General features: G+C 36.3%; 1 protein-coding gene across 6 annotated transcripts in view; it reads left to right on the top strand.

Moving 5' to 3' along the window:
* LOC120516152 (histone deacetylase 9) overlaps nucleotides 1–15,154 on the top strand; it is a 710,327-nt gene that overhangs the window by 352,914 nt on the left and 342,259 nt on the right. For 5 of the 6 annotated variants that reach the window (XM_039737623.1, XM_039737622.1, XM_039737625.1 and 2 more), the window contains one exon: nucleotides 3,125–3,187. In XM_039737623.1, the coding sequence (XP_039593557.1) occupies nucleotides 3,125–3,187 (63 nt within the window). Of the gene's footprint in view, nucleotides 1–2,602; nucleotides 2,677–3,124; nucleotides 3,188–15,154 lie in introns of those variants that run through there. The other variant, XM_039737624.1, reaches the window with a different exon arrangement.

Below are 15,154 nucleotides of genomic sequence, written 5' to 3'. Positions count from 1 at the left end.
ATATAAGAGCACGGCCAGCAAAACACTCAGTTGTGTAAAGGCACGTACCACACACAGATCCTGTGCTCTCAGCACATTTAAAGCGTATAAGGACAATACGTTCTAGATGAAACATCAACGACTAAGCAAAGAAGAAAGAGCAGTGTGGAGAAAAGAGACTCAAAAGTGTTGGAGAGAGTAAAAGGCAGATAAGAGATTATGAAAGCATTGGAATTCGAAAGGCTCAAACAAATGATGGCGTGATACACATGCAGAGAAAGGTAAAGAATATGAAAGCAGTAAAATTCGAAAGTATTGTAGCGTCCCAGCCAGGTTGAAGCCTTTTTTGTTTTAAGTGACTGTTAGGTCCGATTGAGGGAAGGCGGAGTACAGCACGGAAGATTGATAGCAGGGTATTGATTGATGCGGTAAGGGAGGGGGGCGAGACCCAGGGGATGAGGGGTTGGAGAGGGTGCTAGAAAGTTGTGTTTGGGGTTGCAAAGTCAGTGATTGTACAAGTAAAACTTTTGTGACACTTTATTACATCAGTCGCTACAATATCAAAAAAAAAGATAGTAAAGATCGCATTAGCGCAAACAAAAGGAAATTAATCAACATGACCAGGTGTAATTGAAAAAATAGCAGGACAAAGCGAGGTCAGAAATAAAAGGCAAAGAGCAGAAAACAAAGTCTTTTCGCCTTCGCATCATTCAATGCAAAAAATGTAGATTTACACAATAATGGACCATACGCCATGAGAGTCTGTGGTCCTGCAACAGTTAAAGCAACGACAAGTTTAATTTCAAAGAATTCGGTCAGGTGTATATTTATGATCACGGAGAAGTGATCACAACCTAAGCAGCAAAAACACAAAGTGGCCAAAAGGACAGCAGCTATACAGGCTTAAATATGATCGACAGGCAGCGTAACAGCAGCTGCCCCCCCTTCACAACGCGAGCATCATTATACGTTCTGCAAGAAAAAGATTTAACCATGCCCAGGGCCGGAAATAAAGAACAAGTATTGTTTTTACAATGTCACGAGAGACAAGGCAGTGAGCCATCATTTAAATCAAGTCCACGGACACCTAACCTAGCAATTGTTGCATTGCTTTTGGCAGACACGCATCATGTGCTTCCAGCTCTTAAAACAACGACATGCGACAAGCAGAACAGACAGCCTACAAGAAGCAGAAAGACAGCAGATGATCCGATGGCATCTCCTTAGCGTGCGTTCAGCCGATTCACAACGCGAGCAGCGCTATACATCCTGCGAGAAAGAGATGTAACCATTCCCGGGGCCGGAAATAAAGAACAAGTATTGTTTTTACCAAAGTTTTTAAATTAAAAGTGAAAATAATGCATATGTAACAATTCCCATGAAGATAACAATCTCTTTAAATTGTATATCCGGTAAACCAAACTCGGGGGTGGGCGAGCGAAGTGAGCGGGGGGCAGAGCCCCCTAGTGTAATATATATGCAGGAATAGATAAATGTTTGTTTATATATGCATATGTGTGCATATAAAGTGACTTTTACAACACAGTAAAGTGTGCTGGACCAACAAAGCAGTGGCAACAATAACCATGGCACCAATATACTTCTGTATATTGCCTTGGATTCCTTTATGTCTAATCATTTTCCTCTGATGATGACACCTGGCAAGTTGTCGAAAGCTTAGGAATAAAAAACTATTTTGAGATACGTGACTCATTTTCTGCCTTTGTGGATCTCTAGCTACAAATATGCAAACCATATAACAGACCTTCTTTCCACTTGTATTATATTTACTTATTTAATATATACAGTACATATGAATGTACTGTATATATGTGTTTGTGTGTATTTACAATTGCATCTGTAACACAATAAAGTATGCAGAAAATAAAGCGACCTGAATAACATTTGAATCCACTATATGAGTATGTTTATTTATATATGTGTATGTGGGTTTAAAAAAAAAAAAAAGGATGTTCGCTTTATTTTAACAAAACCCAATTTTGCCTTTAGAGATACATTTTGATTCTGTCTTTCCTGAGTGATTAAATAAATACAGAAACATTTATAAAGGATTCTCCGACACATTGTTTCAGCAGAGCTAGTCTGAACGAGGTCTGTTTTATACTCTCTACTGAAACAACATACTCAATTTGAATTTAAATTACTCACACACAGCAGTTTTCATATTAATAAACATACAAGCCATTTTTACCTAGAAAATAGCATCAGCTACACCTCCATTTTGGTTTATTTTAGAATAACACAGACAGCAAAAAGGCTGCTACTAGCTATCTGACCCTTAGAAGGGTAATTTGGTGAAAACATTGAAAAAAAAAATCCTAAAATGCACTGGCCTTTTCTAAAATAAAACTCGAGAGCATGGTGCATCTTTTAAGCACCGTGTCTGTAGGCTGTGGTAGTGCCTTCTTGAAAGACGGAGACAGACAGCTGTGTTTGCAGTGGTATTTTTAAATGCATTAATACCGCTTCAATCCCCTTGCTATGCCTGACCTATTTTTGGCTCGGGCTGGCCATTGTTCTATTTTTGTCGCCCATGGGCCACGTTGTTGTTGATTCATATGTAAATGAGTTATCACTTGCTTCAGCCAACTTTGCAGTGAGGGGAGAGTAAGCGGGAGCAGATCGCACTTAGCTGAGCTCTCGGTGTCTTGACATAATCCTCACAGCAGCCTTTGGGTACCTGAAACTCTATTCTTGTTTGTTTGTTTTTTTTTTTTTTGTTTTTTTTCCTGTGGGTCTTTTTTTTTTTTGTTAAATTTTAGCCTTTTACAGCAAAGTGGGGTTAGAGCTGAGGCTTTTTTTTCTTTTTTTTAACCAGCTTTCATGCTGTGGGGGAGTCTGGGAGCTAAAAATAGCCAAGCAAACTGCTCTTTTAACACTGTCTTGACTGGGCTGTTATTAGTCAGGTTATTATTTTTATTTTGATACACACACTAAGAACAAAAGTCAATTCTATACTTTTTAAAAGGGATGAGATTGAAAGACCTGGGTTGTTGCTGGGCTCTGGCTGGTCTATTATGACTGCCTGAGCGGGGCTGTGATGAATCTTTCATGTAAGCTCAAGTGAGGACTGATTGGAATATGCTGCAGACAATTTACGAGAGTGAATCGTGTTTCTCCTCAGATGGGGTTTCTGGACGAGAGCAGCTCTTGGCTCAGCACAGAATGCACAGCGTGATCAATTCAGGTAAGCAATGCCAGCTCCCTTCTGTTCTACAGGGCTGCTCAGTGACAATAAACAAACAGTGTTTGTCTGGCAGGCGTTTGGAGGGCTTTCTTTTGCATTGGTTTTAAGACTTGGACTGTAAATTCAGCACCGAGTTCCTTAATCTCCGTAGGGTTTAGTTACATTTGTTTCAGATGTAGCATCACATGTGTTTGAATTATTATGGATCCTGTGTTTGTAGCAATAAGATTTTTGGCATATACATGTGTAGATGTGTGCATGTTTCTGTCTACTTTTAATTGTCTTCTAAACTGATACATTTAAGTATGGGATTGATCACATTTATTTATGAATGTATTGTTTATTTTGCATGCTGCATTGCTTTTAAACTTTTAGTAAGATTTTGTGGTATATAGCATAATAATTACTAAGGTTTTTAGTAAAAATAAAATCAAGTGAGCATTTTTTTTTCTGGAAAGTGTTTTTTTCTTTATTTTTGCTCTCTCCCTGCGTGGCATGGGCTGTAGAGATGAATTATTTTTGTGAGTTATGCCTGAGGAAAACATATTATGAAGGTGCATGGTGTTAAAAAAATGGACATTGCAAGAACTTGCGAAGTTTGAGATTTTCTGAGAATTAAAAGAAGTGGAAAAACTTTCTGTTTTGCTTGTTGACAGAATTTATTTGTAAAATGTTTTGGTTGGAGGTGATTTTATGAACTTCTGTGAAAAACAAAGTGTAAGTTAATGAGAAGCATTTTTATTTAAAATGGTGTGAGTGTTGTGCAAAGGCAGGTGGTGAGGATCATGTCAATTTTATGCAAGATGTTATATTGTGTGTCACATCAGATTTTATTTATTAGGCTCAGATAGTGTCTCATGTTTCTTGTAACTTTAAAAGTTTTAATGGCTTGTCACTGGAGATAATGCGTTGACAGTAATTAGAAAACATTCCATAATTTCTTGATCAAAAATGCACTTTTACAGCTGATCACTGCATTTAATCTAATTTAAAGAGTTTTACGCTAGAAGCCGCTTGACCACTTTTGCTGAACATTCTGCATATGAGTCAGTGAGATTTCAGTTCTTCTTTTTTATTTTTGGAGCTCTTCATATAAATGAAACTCATCAGCCACTTTACATTAGTTGATTCCTCTCTTGTAGCTGTTTTGAATACATGACTATTGGGGAGCCTAGGACAAGTGCAGGTTAAAAAATACATAATAGCTTAATGAACAGTTCTGTTCTTTGTGGTATTTAACTCTAAAGGAAGTGGATATTTTAAAAAAGATCATGGTCAGTATTAACCGTCTTCAAGGGCGCATCTGCTAGGGACAGACCTCCGGACAAGTTTGTACTCCAGAGTAAGTCTGTAGCTTTGTAAGCTGAAACCGCTGAGGGAAAAAAAAAAAATATATGTATTTTTAGACTGTAGAAAAGTAAGTAATTAGCAAATTGAGAGCTGCACTCAGTGGTCATGTGAAAGCTCCACTTGATGCACTGTTGCATGGAAGGTGCCTCACAGGACATTTCGAGTTGTGAAGTACTGGATCAGCCAAACAGGACAATAAAACTATGTGAATTTCTTGTTTTGGGAGCCCTGTTTTTGCAAAGTGTCTATTCTGTGGGTCATCTATTCTTAGGCCTTGTTATTTTCAGCTTATGGCCTTACAGCTCTAAGATTAGAGAGTTAGGCGTTATCATTCCATCTAAGCTAGCTCCTAATATAACTATACCGGAACAGTTATTTATAGAGAGCCAGTGTTCTGTCATTTTTAGTCATATTTCGAGCTGTTTAACTTCAGAATGGCAATGTTTTTCTTGAAACCACAAGCTTACCACAGAGCAGGGCAGAATGATAACCTTTGGATTTAGACTAACATTTTAAAATTGACATTTTAAGAGTAATTTAGTAGAACAAGTGTGTGTGTGTGTGTGTGTGTGTGTGTGTGTGTAAACCACATACCCATATACACTGAAGATAGATACTGTAGATGGGTACATATTCTATTATATACTTATGTATACAGTATGGATGTATGTATGGTATGTACTGTGGGTAGATTGATAAAGAGGTGTATAGTTATATTGAGTAAATATATAAAATCTGTATTATCATTATATAGAATGATTGAGTAATTGATAGATGGATTTAGATTTAAATATAGCATTTGGAACTGAAGTATGCACCTGAAAATTGCGTATATGCTTTAATCATACCCCAGAGCTGTACAATGCTAAATAAAATCTCTCACTCTCTAACAGTACACTGATACTGTCACTGACTTTCACTTCAGCCATGTTCTACTTTCACTGCTCAATATGCCTCTTTAAGTAAACCACATGAGTAAGAGGCAAGCAAGCTATAGAAGTTAAATCTGTCTGTGTTGTTCATGGAACAGCAGAGACACGTGTTTTGGTCAGAGCATGTCTTTTGTTAAAATGTCGTAGTATTTTTGTGGAAGGAGCAGCAATTCTGAGCTGTATGCACTATGCTAGATTGATTGAGTTTATTGTAAATTTATTTTAATGTGTGCAGGTCGTTAGGATGCTCCAAATGTATGGTCAGTGAGAAATATGCAGAGCTAAATGCTATCACATGCAGAATTCCAGATTAATTCCAGATGATTAACTCTTTTTTGTTTCTGCTTTACACACTTTTTCAAGTATATTTCCTGGAAATTACTTCAAATCACAGAATTCAATTATCTGTAAATATAATTAAGAATATAACAATTAAGATTGTTACAGAGGTGGGATTTGTAGATGGATGGAAAATGGAGGATCACCAGCTTATACTGAACATAAGGTCATGCTTCCTCTCTAACTTACTCCAAATATGTTTTTAGTAAAGAGAGCTTGGCAGTAAGATTATTATATCAAAGTAATTTGCTAAATTTGATGAGAAAACCTAAGAAACTCAACATTACGAGGCACCATTTGTGAAACACTGCAAGAAGTTTATGACACATTCCACTAAAGTCATAAATAATTTTTATTTGAAGATAATATTATGTTAAAAAGTGCATATTTTTATACAGTTATTTTATGCTGAAGTAAATACATATTATTAATTATTATTACTGTATGGTAAAGAACTGGCTGTCTGTCTTCAGATGGTTCTTGCCGTGTACTCATTGCTACAGCTTCCTACAGTCCTAGTCTTATCAGAATGTCACAGAAAATAAATGGACAGCAGGAGCATCTCTACCAGTTGTGGAGTTTGCATACCATAGCTTGGAAAAAGAAAATACATATTGATGAATAAGCTGGATTAAAGAAAGGATTTTAAAAAAGTTAAATATAATAAGTGGCAATTGGAAACAGATTTCACACCGCAGTCACAACCTGTTGGGCACCATTTCTCTGTTGATTGCTCATATTGGAATATTTCATGCCAGCAACTCTTTTGCCCCTGTAGCTTTCCTCTGATAATATTCCCAAACTTTTATATACATTTAAAGTGGGAAAAAATTGTTTTTAAACTAAGTATAATTACCAATGTCAATTCGAGTTTTTTTGGTGGTATAATCATCAATGCCTCAATACCACTAGGCCAGGGACAAGGCCACAAGTTATACATCAAGATCCTGACTTATGTCTCCCCAAATACAACATAGAAACAGAGCCGGATAGTTTGCAATGGTAATTTAAGGCTGAGTGAATAAACTTGCAACTCCAAATTGAAATATAGAATGTCAGAGACAATATAACCCCATTTGTAGTGTCTTGGACTCATTACAAAAACGATTAAAGAAATGCTTGAATAAAGAAATTAAATGTAATGAGCAGGAATCAAAGCCAGATTTCTTGGATGAAAGGTAAACATGCTAGCCATCACACCACCATCACTCCACACATGGTGTTTTCTTTGTCGATAGATCACACTGTGGAATTGCCTGCCATTCTGTCTGATCCTGAGCTTTTGTCACTACTTCACATGAAGCTAGGACAAAAGTTATATCTGAATAAACTGAGATAGGCTGAGAAGTATCTGTATGCCAAATTTCAAACCTATGACTTAAAAACAAAGTTCTGCATATAAAAAGAAGCAAACAAATAATATACTTCATATATATTGTAAAGAGGTTTTACTTTTTGCTGATGCCTTTATCCAAGGTGACTTACAAGCTGAAGCTCTGTTACAGTTGTTCCCAGATATTTTTTTTATAGACAGAGAATCGTGACTTGCGCAGGGTTACATTGTGAATTAAACTAGCAAGCTTGAGAAATAAACTAATTGTTCTACATTACAAAGTCTATAATTTGTAAAATAGAAGTTTATTTATTTTTTGTTTATTAAAAAAGTAATGTCCATATAAATGAGTAATAATTTAGCAAAAGAATAAAGTAGAGAAGCCTTTTTAAATTACCATATGCAATGACTGCTGCCGGCCTCATCTTTTCTCAGTTATCATACAAATATAATTATTATCCAAAACCTTTTCTACTGCCTGTTGATTCTTCTGTTAGACATGACAGAGAGCTAATATCTTTGCATCAAAATAAAATTTCATAAACTGCACTTTCAGTTTTGCCATAAACAGCAATTCTTTAGATGTTTTGTGTGTAGCAGTATACTGTATGGTAACTAGCTAGTCGTCTGTGGTTTTCGTCTAAATGTATCAAAAGATGATTATTTAAATAATATATAGTTCCCTTCTAAAACACTAAATGATGATGAACATTACTTGTACACATATATTCCTTGGCACATATTTGTTATTTCAGTTTTTATCACAGGGAGCCATATCCTAACCTAGCAGCAATGAGCACAAGGCAAGAACCAACTCAAAGGACACTCAGCCATGTCAACAGCAAAAACAATGCATTTCTTGTATATCCAAGAATCACACAATGAATTCCTCAATGGGCTTTAACAGGCCCTATTTTTTGACGGACCCCAGCCTATCACATCTAATAGTTTTCATTTAAAGTTTCCAAAATTACATTCTGAATAAATGTTCTTAAATGCCTTTTAACCTATTTTTATATTGTAGAATTTCAATAGCAGGCCAATAGTTCACACTCCACAGATTTGGGTTTCATTGCTTGAAAGAGCACTTACAGTATGTTTGCTAGACCCAAGGACTTTAATGTGTTTGACAGACCCTAATACTTACGGTGTATCTTGCAGACCTGATATGGCCTGATATGCATGTGTGTGGATGTGTGCAGGATAGTGGTGTCTAGTCTAGTTTGGGTTCCTGACTTTTGCAAAATGCCACTGGAATATCCTGCAGTTCTTCATAGTATTTTGTTGGCTACTTATTTTAGACACAATTAGGTTTAAATGGTGCTGAATACAATCATATTGAAAACAGCCTGTCTTCTTTCATAAAAAAAAGTTATCGACAGTGTCAAAATTCAACATTCTCTCAAATGACATGCAGGCATCTAGAACACCCAAATTACTCATTGACTTCTCCAGGACAGTGCATTCTACTAAACTTACAACACAAGCCATATTCAGTTAAGAAAAGTCTCCAAAGTAACCTAGTAATTCAATTTCTCAAACAAAATCATTAAATGTGTGATACAGTAGGCATCTTGTCATAGCACCAGCCCCAAAACCTACAATCACTTCTTCTCCTGTTTAAATGAATAACAATTCACATAGCTCCAGTACACAAATCACCAGAATTTCAATATCTAAGTATTATTATTGATTGAAATGTACCTCTTTTTATGAACTTTGACGCATCGTCATTTATATCACCTGGGTCAATGGTAGTTTCAGCTCTTTCAACATTAGATGGCCTTGTGCAGACAACGCAGCCATCGTTGCTCAAACCCCAGCGTATTTCTAAGTATCATTACCAGTCCATGGCTCACTCTTCTTCATCTAGAGGTCCCTTTGGCAGCCTCAGTGATGGTCCCAATCACTTTTCTCATATTTGTACACCTAATATCAAATGGGTACTCATCATGTAATCCAGGCAGTTCTGCAGCAACCATATTCAAAGTCTGCATTTTTTTTTTTGTCTTTGTCTCAATGTTCTCCTCGATCCAGCCTTTCCAAGAAGTGGTCAGCTCAACCCTAATTACCTGGCTACATGCTGCAGCCACCAGTATAACACCTGTCCTGAGAGCAGTCGGTGCAATGGTATCTAGACGTTTGAGCTGCCAGTCTTCCAGCTATTTCAAACTACTGAAGTTCTTTGCTGTTGCTGTTGCCTCTCCTCCACTTTGATAAAGATCTTGCTAGGATGGAGTATTTACTTTGTGGAATTTCACTGCAGCTTCAGCAACTGGTCTAGGTGCCTACAATAGCAGGTCTCATGCAGGGTATTTGGACAGCTGCTGAGGATGTGCTCTAGTATCCCTCTTCCTTGACTTAGTGAGTATGCTGTTGACTCAACCTTGCTCCAATTAGAAGAGTTTGGATGGTATAGGCAGTTCAGCAAAATTCTACAAAATATACATAGAGTAGTTTATACATGAAAAAATACTAATTAGATGGAGAAAACAGTTAACAGAAAGAATTGTGCTTCTGTGTGCGTGAGTGTGGTCTGTAATGGACTATATGCTGTCAGGCATTTATTCTTGCCTTTCCCCGATACCTAATTTTTATCTTATGAAACTGATGATAGACTGTAAATCTTAGTGGATTATAGTAATGCTTCTATAAGTCATATTGACAAAAGTAGCACAAAAATCATGAGTCCATGCAGTACACAATCTTTTTAGAAACATTTGAAAATAAGTGTTCTATAGTGATGAGTACCGATGTAAACATTTGTGAACTTCGCTGAATTCAGCGAAATGCATTGAAGTCAGTTGGGAAGGAGAAACTAAACTAGTTTGAGTGGATTATAATGATGTGCAGTGGCCTTTTAAGTGTCCCTGATGGCTAGAGAAACATCCGCCAACTACGATGGACCAATTATTGTGGCCAAAACTGTGACCTGAGCTGTGAGACAGCAGTGCTAATACTGTGCCACCCTGAGATAAAATTAATAGACATAAATATTAGAACAGTAAAATTTCTTGCAGACAGGAAGCATGAATTCACTATGGCTTGTCCCCATGGATTCAATAGCAGATACTCCCCTTTCTCGAACAGTACTACATACAGGTTTATTTTTTCCTGGCGCTTTTTCTCATTCTATGCTGCTGCTACCAAATAAGTGGAATACCAAAAAACTTGGATTATTTACTCTTTTGTGTTTTGCACAAACTGTACAGCATCTGGGTAATACTATTAAAGGAGTAGGCATGCAGGTCATATACAAGTCTCTACAAAAAGACATTACCATTGAGACACAAATATACCAACACATTTTTAGTTTCTTTCTGCGTGCTTGTTTTGTGTTTAAATGTGTTTGCAATTTTTCAGCTAATTTTTAGTTCACTGTTAGTATCAGCATTATATATTCAGGGGACTGTCCCATCCAACATTGGCTGCTATGGTGTCACACTGGCCTTACAAAGCATCATGGAGTTCTAGGAAAAAAACAAAGTTCATCTAAGCTGTCCACACCGCAAATTTCCAGGAAAATATTCTGGAACTGAAACCAAGATTAATTTCTTAGGCAATTACACAACTGCACCATGCACCACACTTCATGGTTTTAGTGGGGGTTTAAAGGTATTTTTTTTTTTATTGGAAAGGAAGGAGTTTTGCTCTCTAAAGCCTCATTCGCACATTAGTGTTACCTGATTTCTCTGCTGCAGTTGAAGAAGAATGTAGTCTATACCAAACTGGTAACATAAATTCTATTTCTGCTGCTTATTCACACCATTGTGGAGAAGTGCTGTATGTTTATTAAAGATGTGACATGCTGCAACGTTTCCAGACGAAGACGCACTAAAACGTACTATTGTGCACAGCACCGTCTTTTTTCCACAGGGAAATTTATTATACAAAAAGTCACCTCTGCAAACACCCTGCCTTTACATAGCAACTGCCAATTGAAGATAAGAACAATTCTGGTGTTTTCATTTTCCTCTGCAAGTTTTTATTTAACTACATAACAGGTAGACACATGCAGTATTGAGACATTAAAACATTCCCAGACAGGAAATAAATGACTTTCTTCTTGTGTGAATTTTGCTGGAAACGAAATGCAATTTATTTCGGAAATTTTTTCTGAATTGAAATACTGAGATTTTCTGCAAATTCAATTTCATGCAAATCATTTTGTTCATCATCAGCGTTTTGTATGCTAAATTTGCTTTATGTTATTCAAGATAAATTACGTTTTCCTATTATCAAGAATCATTTCTGGTCGGGTTAAGCAGCAGTGGCATTCAACAGATATTTATTTGGAAAATGGTTTTGTGGCTTTATTGAGAACCTGAAAGATATTTTAGATATATTTTGTGGAGACAACTAATAACTGCTGTTTTTTTAATGTGGTCAGCTTCCAACAGATTCTCTGACTGATTTGCCCATAAGAGTCTAATATTATCATTTCTAATTCTGTGTTTATGTTTTGTGGCATAGAAGTGTTCCCATTTTCTAGACTGTTGGGTTTTAAATTCATTAAAGGCATTGTTCATATTTAATTTAAAAATAAAAAAATGTAACCTATAGCTTTCTTCCACTGATGTAGATTTAATGTTTGGATTCTGCAAGTACAGTACCTAAACACTATGTTCAGTGTGTGTTTGGAAGCACCATTATCTTTGTGATTGTGGCCTCTGAAAGTTAAGTTCTCATTCATTTTCCATACCTACTTTTTCCATCACAGGTTTGTGGGGATGTGCGTGGTGGAGTGGGTGGAAGGACGGTTGGCTGTTGTATTCAGTGACTGATAGGTTTAGTTGACCTGCACCAGCATGAGGAGTTTTCATGTTAGCGTTAGTTTCATTTTCCTAGTGAGCATTCCTTCATAATATATAACATATAATTTTAGGATACCTTTGTCTTTTACACAAAACTAGTAATAAAAAAAGTAGCCAAGAATATATAAGGTAAAACAGAAAAAGAAAACAAAGAATAAACATACCTGAGCCACATAAGACTGCCTTTAAAGACCCCAGGTACTTCTTCTATGAACGGGAGTTGTAGCTTGTCCATATTAGCTCTGGATAATTAAATTCTCTAACATTCCTCTTTCTGTCACTAACACTAGTCTACCTCTTACTTCTTCTATGTGCTTCTTTTATTGTTCACTCCTCCATGCTTGATTTTCAGGATATTCCCAATCACAGTAGCCAAATAAAATGCAAATATTTATTTGGTACACACCACTCAGCTACATCTACAGTAAGTTACTTTGACTTCAGAAAAATAATAGGTGAGGCTTTACTAACCAGAAGTGGGGTGCAATTCTAGATTTCCATTTCAACATCAATACAAAGAGCCTGGAAAAAGGAAAGACAAAACACTAATGTAAAATGATTTAGTAAGAGTGTTGTAGAAAGTAATCTTTTTTATTTTGAACCATGAATGAGTGTCACTTTTATATCCATAAGAGAGCCATTTTCAGAAAGGCTGAATAAATTCTGATGGTGTGCTAATAAGCATAGTTAAAGCAATACTTTCTATGCCAAGCAAAATATTTTACGTTTTATTGTTTGGTTTGATTTGGTGTTGCAAAATGCAATCAAGAGTAAGTGGTTTCACTTTTACTAGCAAAACAAACTTTTAATCAGTAGAGGTACTTCTTGTGAATTTTCTTTTTTTCATATTGAATTCATAAGCAAAACCACAGTGAAATTGGTACAGTAAGTATCCTTTAAGTAGAAAACAAGTGCTGGTGAAAGAATCAATATGGGGGGCTACACTTATATTTAAAATAAATCTTTTACTCTGATTTTCAACTTTAGTAACCTAAAGTAATAAACCTAGGTACCTACCCAAATTTTTGCTTAAACTTGAAATTTTAGCAATACCACTTGGTTGGATTTGTCAAAGAAAATCTTAATGAGTAGTTGGAAACATCCGGAGTAACTCTGAATAAAATTGTATAATTCAAACAAAACGTGTATAAATTTCTAGCTACAGTGCCACTGAATTTAAGGCAAATATTTTGCATATTTATGGGTTCTTTCTACCATGTACTGTGCTGTGTTACCGTCTGACCACCTTGGTCTACTCTACTACGGTACATGATCATCCTAACTGGCCACCAGGAAAATGTCTTCACTATTCAATTAATTTATTTTATAAAACATGATTTGACTGTTTCTTAGTGACTTGAATATCTTATGTGTGGGTTTCCCAGCCTTTATCCTGGCATAACCTTGTGGCTGCCGGGTTTTGTTCCAAACCATTTGTTAATCAAAGGTCAAATCTCGTCTGTAATTACTCCTGACTGAAACACGCTTTTCCTCTGCTTCCACATTTATTTTGTCAATCCAGAAATGCCCAACAGGTTTTGTTTTACTTTTCCAAGTAATTAAGTTTAATACACAGGAGACAATTTAATTTTCTGAGCCTATTTGTAAAGACTTTGCCGCCTTATTTCTTTCAGTGAATGATACTGACATTGAGTGAGGGGCTCCTCTTTAGAAAGTGTGAATCTGGCCTTTGTCAATTGTCAGGTTTAATTGAAAGAGTTTACATTTAACAACAAAAGGAATTAAGAAAAAGAAATAAATAAAGAGACAAGACCCACATCTGAAACTCATTTTATGTCTGGTTAACTGGCGACTTTAAATTAGTTCAGCATAAGTGCAGGTGTGGTTATGTTGCCTTGGATTGTTTTCTCATCTAGAGCTCGGTCTGGCCTTGTAACAGATACTACCAGAATAGGCTCAGGTCCCCTGCACTCAGTAATGGAAAAGGAATATGGGCATAGGAGGACAGATATCTCAACCATGGTCTGTGCAGTCAAAGGAACTATAGCAGTACTGATATTTAAACATCTAAGACTGCGTAATGGCACCGTGGTTAGTGCTGCTGCTTAACTGATCCGGTGCCTAATTGCTGTCTGTGTGCATCCAGCACATTCTCCTCATGTCTTATGTGGGTTTTTTTCCACATACTAAAGACAAGCATAGCAGGTTGTTCGATTCTGAATGAGCCCAATGCACGTGAGTGAACTTTGTAAGGGACTGGCTCCCTGTCTCACACCCAAGGCTCTGCCTCTCATAGCCATAACTTGGATAAAGCATGTTTGACAATGTACTGTTAAACAATTTTTATAGTAATTGTATACAAAAAGAGCCGAAAGATCTCTTTAGTTTAATAAGAGTTCAATATAATTTGTCTTTTATTAAAAAATTGTTTGCATTGGTGGCACCTAAGAGAATCACTGGTGGGTACCTTCTTTCTGTGGCCATGGCGCATTGGAATTCCTTGGATGCAACCCATCTGCTGCTGTTTCTTGATTTTTGAGTTAAAATCTAAACCTAACATTTCACATTTTCTAGCATTTTAAATTAATTTTCAGGTAATTATAGAAACAGAGTGTTTCAGTTTGAAAATGAGGTAAAGTCAAGCTGGTTGACTGAGGATCAGATTAAAGCTCCGTGTTGTGTTTACATAGGTAGATCCTCCGCATGTCTGTAGATGTCATCTTATAAAACCCTACACTACAGCATTAGTGGCAGGTCTTTGGGATACTAGACAACAAAAAGAAAGGCAAGGCACATTACCAGATTTACAATGCCAATGGGCTAGCAAACTGTAGGGGTAAATGATTTAATGAAAAAAAATATATATTTACATCTTATAAAACCCTACACTACAGCATTAGTGAGCCTCACGTACAGTATCTGCGTTGGCAGGTCTTTGGGATACTAGACAACAAAAAGAAAGGCAAGGCACATTACCAGATTTACAATGCCAATAGGCTAGCAAAGTGTAGGGGTAAATGATTTAATGAAAAAAAATATATGTTTACATATTATATTGAAAATCGTCATCAGTGCGTGACATAGTGTTCACATACACTGTTTTAAATGGTGGTGGCAACGTTCAAAATGAGAAAAATATAAACCTTAAAACACACAAAATGTGTGCGTTTGTAATATTAACAATGTGGTCAGTAGGAAAACTAGACATATGTAAAGCAAAAATATAAATAATGCTGGA

This window comes from Polypterus senegalus, chromosome 15 (genome assembly GCF_016835505.1).
Source record: "Polypterus senegalus isolate Bchr_013 chromosome 15, ASM1683550v1, whole genome shotgun sequence".
NCBI classification, from domain to species: domain Eukaryota; kingdom Metazoa; phylum Chordata; class Cladistia; order Polypteriformes; family Polypteridae; genus Polypterus; species Polypterus senegalus.
Note: the sequence above shows the minus strand (reverse complement) of the source record. Positions and strands in the feature narration are given on the sequence as shown.